At 40.4% G+C, this 15,683-nt stretch overlaps 2 protein-coding genes across 3 annotated transcripts; both read right to left on the bottom strand.

Moving 5' to 3' along the window:
- Positions 1–1,102: 1,102 nt before the first annotated feature.
- Positions 1,103–7,914, bottom strand: fam167ab (family with sequence similarity 167 member Ab). Of its 2 annotated transcripts, none has more exons than XM_067572229.1 (3): positions 7,702–7,914; positions 4,464–5,035; positions 1,103–2,947 (listed from the first exon to the last, which is right to left on the bottom strand). In XM_067572229.1, exons 2-3 carry the CDS (start codon positions 4,833–4,835, stop codon positions 2,684–2,686), a joined length of 636 nt encoding a protein of 211 aa, XP_067428330.1. In that variant the 5' UTR covers positions 4,836–5,035; positions 7,702–7,914; the 3' UTR covers positions 1,103–2,683. The 2 variants fall into 2 exon arrangements, with proteins under 2 accessions (XP_067428330.1, XP_067428331.1); XM_067572230.1 differs by having other exon boundaries at positions 4,548–5,035.
- Positions 7,915–7,964: 50 nt separating this feature from the next.
- lca5 (lebercilin LCA5) lies at positions 7,965–15,683 on the bottom strand. Its single transcript, XM_067572228.1, has 10 exons — positions 15,309–15,683; positions 14,774–14,914; positions 13,177–13,598; positions 12,409–12,638; positions 11,984–12,289; positions 11,519–11,656; positions 11,317–11,413; positions 10,958–11,094; positions 10,658–10,844; positions 7,965–10,574 (listed from the first exon to the last, which is right to left on the bottom strand). The coding sequence occupies exons 3-10, from the start codon at positions 13,574–13,576 to the stop codon at positions 9,676–9,678; spliced, it is 2,394 nt and encodes a 797-aa protein (XP_067428329.1). The 5' UTR covers positions 13,577–13,598; positions 14,774–14,914; positions 15,309–15,683; the 3' UTR covers positions 7,965–9,675.

The following is a 15,683-nucleotide window of genomic DNA, read 5'->3' as shown; positions in this document are numbered from 1 at the left end:
TCCCTTGAAGTACATGGACACTTTTATAACTGTGGTCCAAATCACCCTAAAACCAACTAATTATTTAAACTCTCGTGGCCTAATTTTAGCAGAGAGAGATACAGTATCTGGTCTTCATGGTCCAGCAGCAGAGATAGCACTTGATTTTATGCTTGTCGAGTCATTTTGTCATGCAAATGAGATGGTATAAGCATGAAATTCATAAAATGGAAAACTCCAGGGACAGCTGTTGGGCAGAACTGGAGTCGAGTAAACAAGCACAGCCAAAACTATTTCTTGGATTTAAAAATTGCTGTGCAGCACGCAGTGTAATTGCAATATTGCAATTGTAATTGCAATAACTTAAATATAATAAGAAAAAATTAAATTAAACCACTTTGGGGTTACTAGCGGGTCAATAGATTATGTATGTGATGGCCCCTCTGGCAGCCATTCAGTCTAAAGGAGATGCGGTTTTCAGCAGCAATAAGCCCACATAAAGCTGGAGCTCATGCATGAAAATCTCAGGCTCAGCAAAGTTATTCATGACCTGCCACTTCAGGCCCTCCAGATGGAGAGGGACACAAGGATCAGAGAATGGGGTACAGAGTCTCACATGCAAAACTCATGACCCCCATGCTCATGTCTTCACAGATAATCAAAGCTGTGGGGGCCCGGGCTTTTCCCAACTGTTTACACAAGCTCTTGTGCAAAAGCATTAGGACAAAAATGACAGAGAGGCTCACTTATGGAAAGAAGGTGAGAGACCCTGGATGTGTCATGTCATTTTTCCAAAGTTTAAGCGTCTGTTATTGTGCGATGTCATCTATCACAAGGAACCCTGAAACAACAGTCATTTAAAAAAGCTGAAAGTAGATATGACCTCCAGATAGCTGATTTTAGGTCTTTAGCTTAGACATACCCTGCCTTCAACTTCCAAGTGATTGCTGCCTCATTCCTAAGATCTGTCCATGGTTCAGTGAACACTTTAATACCTACTGAAGTTAAGTGTGTTGGTGAAAGACTCCCTTCTTATCCTGTGTTTGAGTGGCAGGTCTTACTGCAAGAAAACATACCATTGGTGGTATTATTGAGATGACAGCAAATTAAATGCATCCATGGATCTCTTGGTGGATTATTTATTTCCAGTACATTCGTGAAAACATACTACTAGCACTTACAACGAACCATTTAAGATATCATGTTTTACTGAACCAGTTTTAAAGTATGTTCCATTCGATTAGAGGCTTAGTAACACAAGATCAAGTTGACATACTGTAGCAGTAGCAGTTTTCTTGCCAGGTGGTAAGAGGCATTGTGCCTCACTGCTTTGGGGTGGTCAGGGGAGGGAGGGGAGTGGGGGGGGGGGGGGGGGGGGCAAGTATTGTGTTAGTACAGAAACATAATATCATAATGTTGGGACATTAGGAGTGGACAACATTGTTAATCTTGTCATTTCAGTGTGCAGTGTTCACTCCTGTGGTCACCAAATTAGATGTGTATGTCAGTGTATGAGAGCTTTAAATCTGTGATTTATAGTATATCTGGGCCACAACGAATGGTATCTCAAACCCTGCAACTGCACTATACTTGGCTCAAATTTCATACTCCCACAGTTCAAATGCAAACCTTCACGACCTCAATTTCTTGTTTGGAGGATGAGTTATAAAAGGTTACTTCCAATTATATATCCCATTACAACTGCCGACATAACAAGATGGCCCGTATCCATGTGATTTGGTACACACAGATATCTAGATGAGTTATAATTCAATGTTTATCCACAAAACTGAGCTGCGTTCTTGTTCCAAACAGACAATGCCCTCTTAAATGGTTACTTCCTGGCTGGAGCTCAACAATTAGAGCATAAAAAAAGGCAAGACTGTTCAAGACATCCTTACTTAAAAGAAGAAAACAGAGGACTGGAAACCATCATACCAACTAGTGCAATTTCACAATCATTACAAATAAAATATAATTTCAACCATATTCTACAAAACCATATTCTACAAAACAGCATTGTTTTCTAAATTTATACTACTACTCGTTAACTAAAATATGCATTGGATTTAAATTGTACATTTTGTATCAATAAGAAGGCATCTTTTTAAAAGCACAAAATGTTTAGATCAAGATCCAGGACATGGAACCAAGAGATTAAGTTTCTTATCTCCACTGATAGCATCATAGAGAGGACTGTATGCACTAAAAATGTATTCAAATAGTTATATGTGCTTGATAAATCTAGGCTTGTAGATAGAAAGCGCTTAAGTCCCAGGAAACAACCAAATCATTGGCTTAGAAGTGGACAGGAATAAACTTGAGATTGCCTTTCTTTAGTTTAAAAACTGCAAATATTCTGTTTCACGTCATGATAGCCTGCAGGTCTAAAATCTGCTGTGGTTTTAAGACAGAGATGTTGCTGTGTACAGTATAGCTGCCGTGTACAGTTTAGTGGCAAAAACACTATATATGTACTTACTAAACTATTCTAGCTAAATAATATACATTACCTAAATCTCTCTCTTTCATTATAGGAACTGTAAAACAGGGTTTATGTCTAGTTTGATCCTCACAACGTTGTGGTCGAGTCCTAAATGCACAAAGGATTTCACCACAATCTGGTGTTTTGCAGTGGAGTAAAGATAGTATAAGACAGGCTGTATTTATCCACAACTCCCTGACTGAAGTTCTATCACTGCCACTAGCAGAGTGAGAATCTGCGAGAGTTAATGTTCATCTTGGTGACGCCGATGAGTCGCAGTGGGGCAGAGAGGCCGAGGCCTGGGGTGACGGGGCATTCACACAGCAGGTCAGACAGCTCGTCCCGCTCCTCAAGGCCAAAGGTGGCGTCATTAAGCATCCGGCGATGCAGGTGACACGTCTGCTCGATCTTCAGCTTGTTGATGTCGCTTCGAAGCCGCATGAGCTGCCTCGCCAACTGCTGGTCCTGTAAGCGCATGTCTGTCTGTGAGAGGAAAGACAAAGATGGACAGTTTAATTAGTCAATTAATCAACTACAACTTTTGTAACTGAATAAATGTTTAGTCAGGTAAAAATACCAGGAAAAAATACTATTGTTCTTTTGGTTGCAGGTAAATATTTCTTAGAAATCTCGCAACAAAGAAATTCTCAACACAAGGACCAACTTATTTGATATTTTCACAGCTTTCAACCACATCTTGTGGCCTTCTTAAGCGGATTAATCATATATGGTTATAACAGCTAAACCATATCAATGAAAATTTAGTAACTCCATCCACGGAGGAAGACCATGAGATGTGGTTGAGAGCTTCGGAAACAACAAGCAAATTTGACCTTTTACTTACCTGCAAATTTTTTGTTCTTGTAAAGCTGCTGTTTCCAAGGTCAAACATAAACTTTCAAGCTCATCTGGTAACTTGTATTGTTTGCCTTTTTTTATTTTTTATAAATAATTCATTTAAAAAATACCTGATAGACTAATCTGCAATTTTTAAAAATATAAAAATATATACTGTACCTATACATTTATATAATAATGAGGAGACTTAGACAAGAAGATCAATACCACTCTTGTGTCTGTGCAATATATGAAACTACAACCAGCTGCCACTTAGCTTAGTTTAGCATAGAGACTGTATACAGGGGGAAACAGCTAGCCTGGCTCTGTCTGAATGCAACCAAACCACCTATTAACACGTCTAAAGCCCAGTAATTAACAATCTTGTTTGTTTAATCCGTACGAGAACTGAAGTGTGAAAACAATGATTTCTGGTTTTACAGGAGGTGTTAATTAGTGACTTACAGAGGCACTACAGTAGTAAGCAGATTTTGTTACCTTTGGACAGAACCAGGCTAGCTGTTCCCAGTCTTAATGCTAAGCCAAGCTAACAGTCTGCTGGCTGTAGCTTCAAATTTACTGTACAAACATGAGAATGGTGTTGAAAAGAGTGCTTGTTTAATTCCCAAAATGTCCAACTATTGCAATAAACACAATTTTTAATATGTTGAACTGACTTTAGCTCTAAATCTGATGTTAACAACAGATTCTACATTGTAAAACTCAGTAGGACATCCACAAACAAGTTTCTCAGCATAAACTCTCTAGAAATGATCTCTTTCTTGACCACTGTCTATGTGCAAATGTTTGTGCAAAGATCACAATTATCTCTCTTGTCCACTGTCTGTGCAAAATGTTTGTGGCCACATTCTGTGTGAGTCTGCCTCTGCCAATGCCTCTTTGCGTGCTCAGTACAAACTTATGAACCGTGGCTGAATGTGCAGCGTAATTGAGCAGAGTAAAAGTGATTACACTTGCAGAAACTGTGTGTAAGAAGTCCCAATCAATCTCACTGACTAATTTGAATGGGATTCTTCTGGCCGGTAAATGGATATTGTTCAATTTAGCCAAGTAGCAAGAAGTTATTTTCTTTCTGGCCTTTAACTGCAACATTATAAAGCTTTTTGGGGTTAAGTACCAAAACAACTTTGAAGTGCCTCACCAGCTCTCTCCTGAGCCAACTGAGAGCCTCGTCGATATTTCCAAATCCCTTCAAAACACCTGATGGCAGCTTGCACCGACTCACATCAGATTTCGCTACAGTCTCTTCGAGTGCGTCTCTTCGCTTCCCTTCAGGCTCTACTTGGATCGGGCCTTTTCTAGTTCCCGACTCTCTGACGCTCTCTGCCTCCAGCTGGGCTTTCCATTCCAGGTAAGAAGGTCTCCTGGTCTCAAGTCTTAATTTCTCTGTCAAGGCCTTCAAGGTCATGAGATGGTCATCTGTAGGCAAATCCACATCTTCTTCACATTCTGCTTCCTCCAGGACACTAGCACTGTCCACCGTGATCTGAGGAGGAGCTGAGCGTGCTTCCATCCCTAACTACAAAAAGCTCCTCAAAAGTGTGTCAACGTAAAGGAAAATAATGATAAATGTTCTTCATTGGCAGTCTCTTTTGTTGTTACTGAAGGACATTGCTTTTTGTCCTTCCTGTGTCTCTGTTCTTGTCAGTGCAGTAAATTTTCAAACTGATTTGATTTGCCCTTTGGTGTTTTGGAAGCAGATACTCTTCAGAGCTGTAGAAGAGAAAAGATGCAAGTTATGAAACATTTGCTGACTGACAACCATCTCCAAATGTCAAGCGAGGAATCTAACACAATGCCTGACAAAAAGACACCTCAACTTTGGCAGGTTTAGCCGTGTAACAGGATAGATTAACGAGTATAATTAAAGTTTGTGTACTTTCTCTGCCCAATTCTGTAAACCGATTTAGATTGAGTGATCGGCTTCTCACATATCAGATAATAGAGGATCAGCAGACTCGGGGGCATACACCTCCAGGACTTTTTCATTTAACGGGAGCAAATCGTTTCCATAGCAACGACACAGGCAGTGTAAATGAATCAGCAATTTTTCCACCTCCTGTCCTCGGATCTCATCGCCTCAACTGAAGTAAAGTGACAGATGACTGGCAGTGGGACCAACTGGCTGACATTCTTGCTCTTTTACGGCCAACATACATTAATTGACATGTTTAAAAAATGACTTTAACAGATCCTGTACATTATGGGCATATTTGAGTTCTCCTCAGTAGACATGGTTACGATCAATTACAGCAGCAGTTAAAATACTATCTGTACGCAATTACCTGACTATGGCATCCAAAAGCACATGTTAGAAACACTAAGCCCTTTGGAAAGACATAAAGACACAAACTAAATCTGTATTACAGCCTCTTACATGATATAGCAAGCAGCCGTACCAAGGGAAGCTCCAGCAAAAGCAGGCTCATGAGCACAGTGTCCTCTTACACAGTCTTCAAACACTCAATAAGTGGTTAGTGCTCAGTTATTCCATAATGGGCACAGCAGACCAGCGGTGAAGTCATTGCCCTTGTATCTAATGATAGGCTTGGCTGTTTTGCAAGGTAAAATAGACCTCTGACTGTGCACAGTAGCTGACTTATGAATGCTTGGGAAAGGATCCTCTCTTTACTCTGTACAGGAATCAGTCAGTCTCTGGAGACCACATTGTTACAGGAGACCATAGGAGGTGGTGAAAAATCCATGCCACATGCATTTTTAAAGGGTTTGTAAAGACCATGTATGTACAGTAAGGAAGTGGTTTAGGTTGTGGTTAAGAACTGCAAAGCTAAGATGTTTAGAAGGAAGGCGGGGGGGGGGGGGGGGGGGGTATTATGAAATGAGCAGTGATTACGAATTATAAAGAAATACAGATTATAAACCTGTAAAACACTCATTTCAATTCTCTTCTTGTTGGTTGCTTGATCGTTTAAGAGGCACTTTTAATGAACCCAGACACTTTTAATACAGCAAAAGGAGATCTTTAAGTGAGGGGAGCTAAAATTTACATCCTGTATATCAAATGTATCCTGGAGCAAATAACAACATCGATACATCTAAGGGGAAAAAAAGACCATTTATCCCCATTATCCAAATGTCTCAACTGGCATCCAAACATCACCCATACTGTGCATTCCTCTGGTTTCAAGGACTGAATACAGAATTTAACTGCTCAGCAGCATCAAGTTGCACTGTTGCCACACCAGTGAAATTTATTTTGTGGTGTTGGACTAAGAAATGCCAAAATTTGGTCTGGCCAAAGAGCAGGAAGTCTGGCTCTTCTATCTGGAACATGCTTGCGTGTCTATATAACAAACATAACCTCATAGGAACTAATTCGGCTTTATAGTTTATCTTTCCAATCCACAATATGACCTCCATTCAGAGGTGTTGAATTTCAAACAGTAAAGTTAATTTATTATGTGCTGATATAGATATACGTAAGAATAGAAATCATCAACACGTTCACAGGTTGACCCACAGAACTGACTTTAACACAAAAGCTATTCATGAAGATAAACACCAAATTACCGTGGTGTATTGGATTCCTTTATTATGACATCAGAACTTAATTAAACAGTTTGTAGTTCAAAGTGTGCCACTTTTACAGCCTAAACCAGTCACAATAAAGACATATTAGACATCAGTAACAACAGGTGCTCTTTTCTAGGTGCACATAATCAGAAAAGGAGGGATGAATTTAATTCTTTTTTTTTTTTGAAGATACTTAATCTAAGATACCTTTTTATGATATGTATGTCAAGTGTTCAGTCAAATCACATTTCCTACTGTTAGATTTTACCACTGTAATACACAAGTACATACAATGAACAAAGTAAACATTGTTTAACAAATAAAATATATTTTTTCATAAATAACTATTTTATGGTACAAATAAAAAAATAAAAAACGCACAAATTGCTAAAACAACAGAAATACAACTTTAGCTTGTTTTCTTTCCTGGATTAGATTAATTGAATTCATAAAACCTTACTGTAGTTCTAGTCTAGCCAACAAAAGAGAGCATGCTGGGATATAAAAGTTTACTTTCTCATTAACTTTTTCTCATTTAAGCCCTTAATTGAGAAACTACTTATTAAGCCCAATTATTTTTTCTCAGCATACGACCACTTCAGGAGATTCTAGTTATCTTCTTCAGAATATATAATTTCTGTATTAGAGTCTAAAGCTTAACGCGACATTTAGGGGTTGAAGTTTAACATACTCCAAAACCGTCATGCAAGACTACCCCGAGGGATGCTGCGTCCACATTTTCTGCACGTGAGCAGCCAATCATCTCAACCTCCTCGAGCTTTCCAGACACCATGCAGCAAGGTGAGACACTTACTGTAAGACTTAATGCGTGATGGCTGGCTCACCTTATCGGAATTTCCCTGCTGAAGTCCAACTTGTTGTCTGGCACCCTCAGTACGAGCATACACATCAGTGAGGGCCACCTCTGTCGTTATCCCCTCCGCTGCTCCTCGGTCCACTTGTTTTTGAGCAGAGATCTACCGGAGGAGGGGCGGGGAGGTTGCGTCAGGTTCTGGTTGCTTGGAGACATCCCAGGAATGCCTCATCAGACTTCCCGCCGCATGAATATTGCTGAAAGTGCGCCACAGCCCGATGACCACACAACCGCTTTACTCTTACTATTATTTATTTTCATTCAACAGATAAAAGGAAACTTCCTTTCAACAATACAGTTGGGTAATAAGTACAAAATGTGAAAAACTCGAAATACTGACTGATTAACCACAAAGTTTTCATTGGTTACACATTGAATCCCTTTCAGTTACTATATTAAATTCTGCAAGAATAAATACAAAAAGTGTCAAAATGGAGATATCTTGAACAATATACAAATTTTACTGCTTATTGATGCATGGTAGTAATCCCCTTGTGCCATGTTAGGAGTTTGGTGTATGAATCTATAGTGATTTTTCATTATTGAAGTCTATAAGAACATAAATAAATAGAGATAAATATAGAGCATTTTGTCTGTTCACTCCAAAATAGTCCAACAGGCTATAGCCAGGGGTGCTTTATTTTACTGACAAGGTTTAGTGTTGATTGTCTGCAAAAGTGTAGTACTGCCATCACATGAGAAATATCAGTCCAGCTGTGCCAAAAACTCTGAAAGGCACCTGACGAGGGCCTTGGAACTCACCAAGGATTACAGATATTTACTATTTCAGGGGGTCAGAATTTCTACACACTATTAACAGAGGACTACACAAGCTTTCAATGAGTTGAACGTCATATTAATTATTTTACATTGTTTCAGTATAGGACATAATGTTTCTATGGGGGTGATGACATTTCCCTCTAGCTGGGACATTTAATCAGTATCACCATCAGCTGTGAACTTCTAAAACCCGTTCATTTCATGGAAGGAAAGACAGTTAAGCGCCTTTATCTAAACATTTATGTTGATCTGTATCGACATAATAATGCCATCTTCGGAAAGTTGTATATAAATAACCTATTTTGTCAGTCTTCCAGCAAGCAGTCTACACATATTTTGGATTGTCATAACACTCAGTGCTACATTCTTATGGCATGGACTCTAAAAGAGGTCAAAGATTACTGTGCCCAAACTTTGTAGAATTCATTTCGTTCACGTATGATCACAAATCAACAAAGAATAGCAAAGCAAAACATTTATCACCAAAAAATATAGTAAAGAGCTCAAACCTGAAATGATAATAAATGTGATTGCATCAACAGTTTCAGTGTGACTGTATTGCTTGACTTTTGGTTTGTGTTTATTGGACAACAGCTGGTGGGGATGAGGATCCTATGTGTTGCTGCTCTGCTGACTTTCTATTGGTCAGATTAAATGCCATTCATATGCTTCCAAGAAAATTGGGATATAAGCAGATGAAACTTCCTCAAATTCAATAAATGCTACAAATACAAGCCACTGTCTTCACAACACTTAATGCAACTAGCACTAAAAGGGTCAAAGATGCCATATAACCAGTTTCAGCTAGAACCGTCATCCATGTGTGTGTATACACACCTGAATTTTTTAAACCTACATTCAATCATAAATGCTTCACTATATAGAGGATTTAAGACTGTTGCAGCATAGTGACACAGGTTAATATATTAATCATTTATAAGGGTAATTTAGATACAGCACTGGTCAAAAGTTTGGGAACTTTCTCATTCAAGTGAATGGGTAGGTGTGTCCAAAGTTTTGATTGGTACTGTACATCCGTAGAAAGAGGTTTTGTTTACCATCTATGTTTGGTTCTGGTAATGTTAAAATCTTTATTACATAACACAAATCAATAGTTCTAAGACTTGAGTTGAAATTTGAATTCAACTGCCGACCAAAATGAAGTCTACAAAGTGAGCTCCTCTATGTCATCATCAAATGAGGGGATGGCACGGACGGCGGGTCTGCTATCTGCGATGTGTAGGGTGTTCAGGGAGGATGCTGGAGGACTGGAAGACCCTGAGTTGAAGCTGAACAGTCCTTCCCTTCTTGGACGTATCCCATTGGCAGCTGGGGGACTACTGAGGACATCCATTTTATTGGAGTTGCTCACGCTGTTGCCAGCAGGTGTCGCTAGGGTACCAAATAGCTGTTGCATGAGGCTTGATTTCCGGTCCTTCTCTGCTCCTCTTTCTACCTCTTTTTCTTTCTCTGTGTCCACCGCTCTGACACTAAAAACCCCTATTGCTTCTAATGCGGAGTCCCTGTCTTCTTTGGGTGGAGGTGGAGGTGGAGGGAAGCCAGAGGAACATCGGGAGGCTGAATGTCCAAAAGAGGGAGCGTAGCTTCCGAAAGCCAAGTCGTCGCTGGATATTTGGGACCGCACTACTCTCCTCCCCTCTATGCCCGATCTTCTCCTTCCAGCTTCCCTGCTTTCAGCGTGCAAACTTGCTGACGATTCTGATTCTGTGAGGTTAAAAATTGAAGAGTTATGGTTTCTCGGCTCAGGCAGACGAGGAGAAAAATGGTCACTGGTACCCTTGTTGGAGTCAGACGTACTAGACTCAGCAAACATGGGGTCCTGGGCTCCCTGGTTTTGACGGTCTATTTCATGCATCTTGGCCAGCAGCTGTTCTTTTTTGCGATGTGCTTCCCCTGCTGTATGCTGATTGGTCAGAGACTCCTGGTTCCACCTTTCCACCTCTTCTTGGACATAGCCACGCTTCCTGCTGTTCTCTTCCTCCCTCTGGTTTAACAGGGAACTTGTCCTCTTTCTGTCTTCTTCCTCCTTTTCTTTCTCCCAGCCTGTGAAAAAAATGTGTGTTAGCCTTAAGTAAAAGCCTGTACATGAGCCAGAAATATGTGTATGTACTTATTACCCGTCTTACCATCTCTTAGTCTCTTTGCCTTCTCTTCAAGCGGATTCAGCTCTTGGTTGAGTTGCAGCTTCTCCTTCTTCTCCTGCTCCTTCACCATATCCTTCTCCCTATCTCTTTCTTTTTCTCTCATCCTCTGTTGTTCCCAGTTTTGATGTCTGTCATCTGTCTCTGCTTTCCTGTCCACTCTGTCAAGCTCCTGAAGGAATTGATTGAGAGAGAAATGGAAAAGAAGTGAAGGACAGACAGTAACGGTGGACAGATTGAGTACAAAACGGTAAGGTGACACCAGGGGTAGTGGAGACACTTTACCTTGAGTGATAGGTATTCGTCAGGTGCCTGCTCATTGTACTCATTCGCGTCAGTGATGGCGGGAGGGGGCGTGGGGAAATCTGGACTACAAATCCTGTCTTCAGTCTGCACTGCCTTGCTGCTGTTCCTGCTGGGGGCTTGGTGTGAAACAAACACAGTATATATATATATATAAAAGTATATATCAGAGTTGATTTAGCTACAATCAGTATCATGGCCAGTAGTCATCATCGCCCATTGTGAACTACTTTTTTTCATATATTCTAGGCATTAAAATGTATTATATAGACCAGTAAGCATTCAAAAGAGCTCCAGGTTTTGTGATAAATACACATATAGACTTCAGATAATTGTCTTACTCTTCCGCTTTGTGCCGCTGTCAATATCTTTTCTTGATAAGGGCTTCCCCATGCGGTTGGCATAAATGTTCTTGGTATCTAGTTCTCTCTCCTTCTCCTGATAAGAAAATAAATTTACCGCATTAAAGTGATCTGCTTTCTATGCATAAAGACAAGTCTGTTTCAGTTGGTATTTTTTGAGTATATTTTTGTGTGTATGCACCTTGAGTTTATTGGTCAGTCGTTCCAGCTCCTCCTGCAGAGCCCTTATCTCTTCCTGGGCACTGATAGTCTTCTTCTTCTCTGCAGCCAGCTGCCTCTGGTAACTGTTGTTGCTCAGCTCTATGCTACGCTCCAGCTCCTTCAAACACATACATGCACAAAAATGCAGTTTATAGCTGCGGACTAACAGTAGGAAAACAGAGGCTTAGGATAGATGAAATGAGCAAAGAGAAATTACTATTTATTTTATGGATGTCCATACAAATTAGATAAATGTGGAATTGTTAACATGGAGTTAAATCTGCAAGCTACTGTCAAAGATTGTGTGCCTCTTGTTGTTTTTGGTTTAATGTCTTTGTGCCAAAAAGCAACTCCTGCAATCTCAACTGTAACTCAAGTTTCGTAATTTTTAATCACAAAACTGTACACAGTACGTGAATGAGTAAATAAACTAACTGTGTAATACCTTAATTTTGCGTTCTGCCTCTTGGGCCCTTGCCCTCTCTTCCTCTAGCCTGCGGCTCAGCTCATCCCTGGCTCCTAACTCTCGCTGATCGATCAGTTTCTTCATCCGGGCGATGGTCGTCTGACTCCTCTGCAGCTGCTCTTCGCTGTTCTTCAGCCGCCGCTCGGCTGCCCGTTCCCGTTCCTGAGTGCGCCTCAGCCGCTCCCGCAGCACGTGGGTCTCGTTGGAGTGGCGAGACAGCAGTTGGGAAATCTCGCTTTCTGTGTCATCATACTGCTGCAGGGCTTTCTCTTGACGCACCTGAAGCTGCAGCAGAAAGTAAAGGTAAAAGATTATGCAATTGTTTTCCTCTGATATTGTTTTGGCTCAATGTCAAAACTCTCTACCTTTCCAAACCCTGTATATTCAAACCTAATCAAACCTACCTGTCTGAGAATTCGATTTTCCTTCTGCAGCTCATCGGTGCGCAGCTGCAGCTCCGCAAGAGCGTTACGCAATTCATTGATCTTCAGCAGGCGAGCCGAAAGCATCCGTTTGGTCACCAGGTCCAGGTCTTTAGGAGGTGTGGACTCCTTGCTTTGTGAATGCGTTCCCCTACGATGGGGTTGACCACCTGGACGCTGTGGGCGAGAAAAACCCCGCCTCCCCACACAACCTGCGAGGCAGAGAAACATACATTCTGGTAATGATTGACATGTTTACAGGCCACTACTGAAACGCATACAAGTACACCTTGATTGCCAAAGTGAATAAAGACTGATCAAAATCAAATTTGAGTCAAAACAACATGATCAGTGTGTTGGTAAAAGGTTTTATAATATCCACATTGGATTTCACAAATTAAGAATTTGTTGTTATGATTTATAGTCAAAGTACAGGGTGGAAAATGCTCATAAAAATCCTCATCCATGTCTAAAAAGAGGATTTTTGTCCTTCCGCAGAAATCATCAGATGGTTAAAATCTGCCTTACACTGCCATCACCTGGACGGTAAAGCAAATTTAAAATATAAATTAATAAATGTTTGACTTCTATGTACAGTACCAGTTACAAGTTTGGACACACTTCAAGGTAATGGGAAGGTGTGTCCGAACTTTTGACTGGTACTGTATGTAAATTTGCTCTATTCATACATTCATCTGTCCATATTTGATCTGATCAGATCAATAGTCATGTTCTCTTTGCTTCACATACCTGTCTTATAGAGTGGACTGCTAGAAATCCTCTTTGCACGCACCCCTCTTTGTGGAGTAGGGGATGGAGTCCGGGACTGGGAGTACTGTGAGACTGAGCACTCGGAGGGAGACTCGTTCTCGTAGTCCTCCGAGTAAAAGGACTCACTACTTCTCCGTCCCTCTGCATCTGATATCTGGTCCCGATCGGGATCTGACTGCCAGATTCTAGTTTTGGATCTACTCTTGACACTGCCCTCCTTTTCATCCTCATCCTGGATCTTGTCCCGGAAATTCTTGTTGCGTTTCTGTTTTTGGGTGGATGATGCTCGAGAATCTTTCTTTGTACTCCTGAGGGACTGCTGACTGAGATGAATATCCCGATTGTCTTCATACGAGTCGCTTATGTTTTCAGATTCCATTTTTTCACTTCCAGAAGAAATGCTACGTTGAATTTTAACACAAGGATAGGGAAAGAAACAGAGCAGACTTATATTAGGACTTTGTTTTGAGTCACAATTTATCATAAGCAAAGGCCTACTTGTACAGGTTGTACCTTACCTGATTTAACAAGCTTACATCACAAGTCCCCTGATAAACTGACCTCAACATTTGTATTGAGCAAGTGAGATGAAATATCCAAAAATTCATCCAAAACAGTAATAAAGAGCAAGGCCGACTGGCTTCTCTCAGGTTTTCCGTATTGTGTGTCTTGGTCACTAAGCGACAACACACATGAGGTGGAATTTTCCATGAGGCATAATGATGTATGATATCACTACTCCACACCACTGCTGCTACATACAAAATACTAGGCTGCCCCCATCTGCTCTGGTGACTTATTAAATAGGCAGATTATTATTTCTGATTGCAAGAAGATGCACTAATTTTATTTTATTTGTATTTAAGATGTTGGTCTTTTATGTATGCCTAATAGGTGGATATCTTTATTTCCCTACATTAGAGAAATCTTATGTTAATCATTTCCCATATATGTGTATCACATATTTTTATACAATTATATATATTTATATATATAAAACTGGGCATGGCTCATAATTGCTCAGTCCAGCGCCTTCAAGTTTTTTTGTTTGTAAGAGATCAAACAATCTTACGTAGCTTGAGGAATAACATATAATTCAAAAGTAATATTAAGGAACAAACAGATTAAACAGACCTAATATTTATGTTAATGACATCTAAAGGTCATGCTGTCATCTGGCTCTTTCAGCACGCCTGACAATAACAGAGCCACTTGATGGGCAAGTATCTATGACAACACTGGTACACAGAAGCATCACCGTGAATAGTAAAGGGGCGGAAAGGTCCTTCACATGAATACAAACCTGTTTTTGGAAACAGTTAATTAAAGCTTTGTTGAGTGATACCTGGTTTATTGCATGAAAACTACAGAGTTTATGAGTAAAAACTGCTCTCTCAATGCTTTTTTTCTCCTCTCCAATAGCACAATATACAGTAAATTAAGAAAAAATAACAATAAAGACAATTCATTCAAACTATTTTAAAATGAAAGATGTTCCAGAGGCATTATTGTCAAATTTTTTTTATGATTAAAAGTGTTTGGGTGTGCAGTAGTGTAAATGTATTTCGACACTCACCATATACATCACATCCCCATCATCTCTGTCTTCATCCTCCTTATGCTCATCTTCTGCCTCATTATGTTTATATTGGACTATTTCCAGGCTCCTGGTGATGCTATTACCTGAGAGAATCTATGCAGCCGGGTCACAAGCTCTCTAGTGAAAACAAATATACAAACAGGTGCTTGTTATCATGGGCTTAATCTGGACTAAAGTAGTAGCTATCTTAGCCTGCTCTGTGACAAGTAGGATTAAAATAGGCCGTCTGCTCTTGGCAGGTGCGTTGTTGTTAGGCTGCCTGCCGAGCAACAGCAACAAAATACCCAGAGCCAAACACACTCCTCATTGGGCCCTCAGCTTACAAGCATTACTTTCAAATATACGTGAATAAGAGAGAAAAGTGACAAAAAGCATTTCAACGTACTGACATTAGCAAACCTGTAACCTGTAAGGTTGTAGTTAGCTAACGGTGCTGGGGGACTGACAGTAGCTTATCATGCTAGGATAGCAACAAAAACCTGTTAACAGGTGGGATGTGTTGTACCGTTACCTTTCAATGTCTGCTGCCACCAATCTGTCCGTTTCCGACGTTGACTTCTTAAAATCCCGCTGGCGTTGTTTGGTTCCCGTTAAACATTACAGCAATTTAAACCCTCTTTGTTTAGAATCAATAGCCCAGTGTTAGCTTCAACTACTAGCAAGCTAGCATGAACTTTAGCTAACACTGCTGCCGTTTAAATAAGAGAGGGCATAACGTTAATCGTCCTATCGTTTTTTTGGAAACAAAATGTCATGATTATCGTTTTAAAATGCGCTGCCCAGTCATTGTCCACAGTAAGATAGCAACACGAGTTACGCCTTGAGGTTTACTCCGGCTCGACCGCTGACGCTGTACCATGGCAACCGCAGCACTTCCCTGCAATAC

The sequence above is a fragment of the Thunnus thynnus genome, chromosome 18, assembly GCF_963924715.1.
Source record: "Thunnus thynnus chromosome 18, fThuThy2.1, whole genome shotgun sequence".
NCBI classification, from domain to species: Eukaryota; Metazoa; Chordata; class Actinopteri; order Scombriformes; family Scombridae; genus Thunnus; species Thunnus thynnus.
This window is presented reverse-complemented; position numbering and strand designations above follow the sequence as displayed.

Coding starts and splice junctions, on each gene's coding strand:
- fam167ab (XM_067572229.1), bottom strand. CDS start 4,835: ATGGAAGCACGCTCAGCTCCTCCTCAGATCACGGTGGACAGTGCTAGT. Junction 2,948..4,463: donor GTTGGCTCAGGAGAGAGCTG/GTGAGGCACTTC, acceptor TTCCTCTCACAG/ACAGACATGCGCTTACAGGA.
- lca5 (XM_067572228.1), bottom strand. CDS start 13,576: ATGGAATCTGAAAACATAAGCGACTCGTATGAAGACAATCGGGATATT. Junction 11,657..11,983: donor AGGCAGAACGCAAAATTAAG/GTATTACACAGT, acceptor ATGTGTTTGAAG/GAGCTGGAGCGTAGCATAGA. Junction 11,095..11,316: donor CAGCGGCACAAAGCGGAAGA/GTAAGACAATTA, acceptor TTTCACACCAAG/CCCCCAGCAGGAACAGCAGC.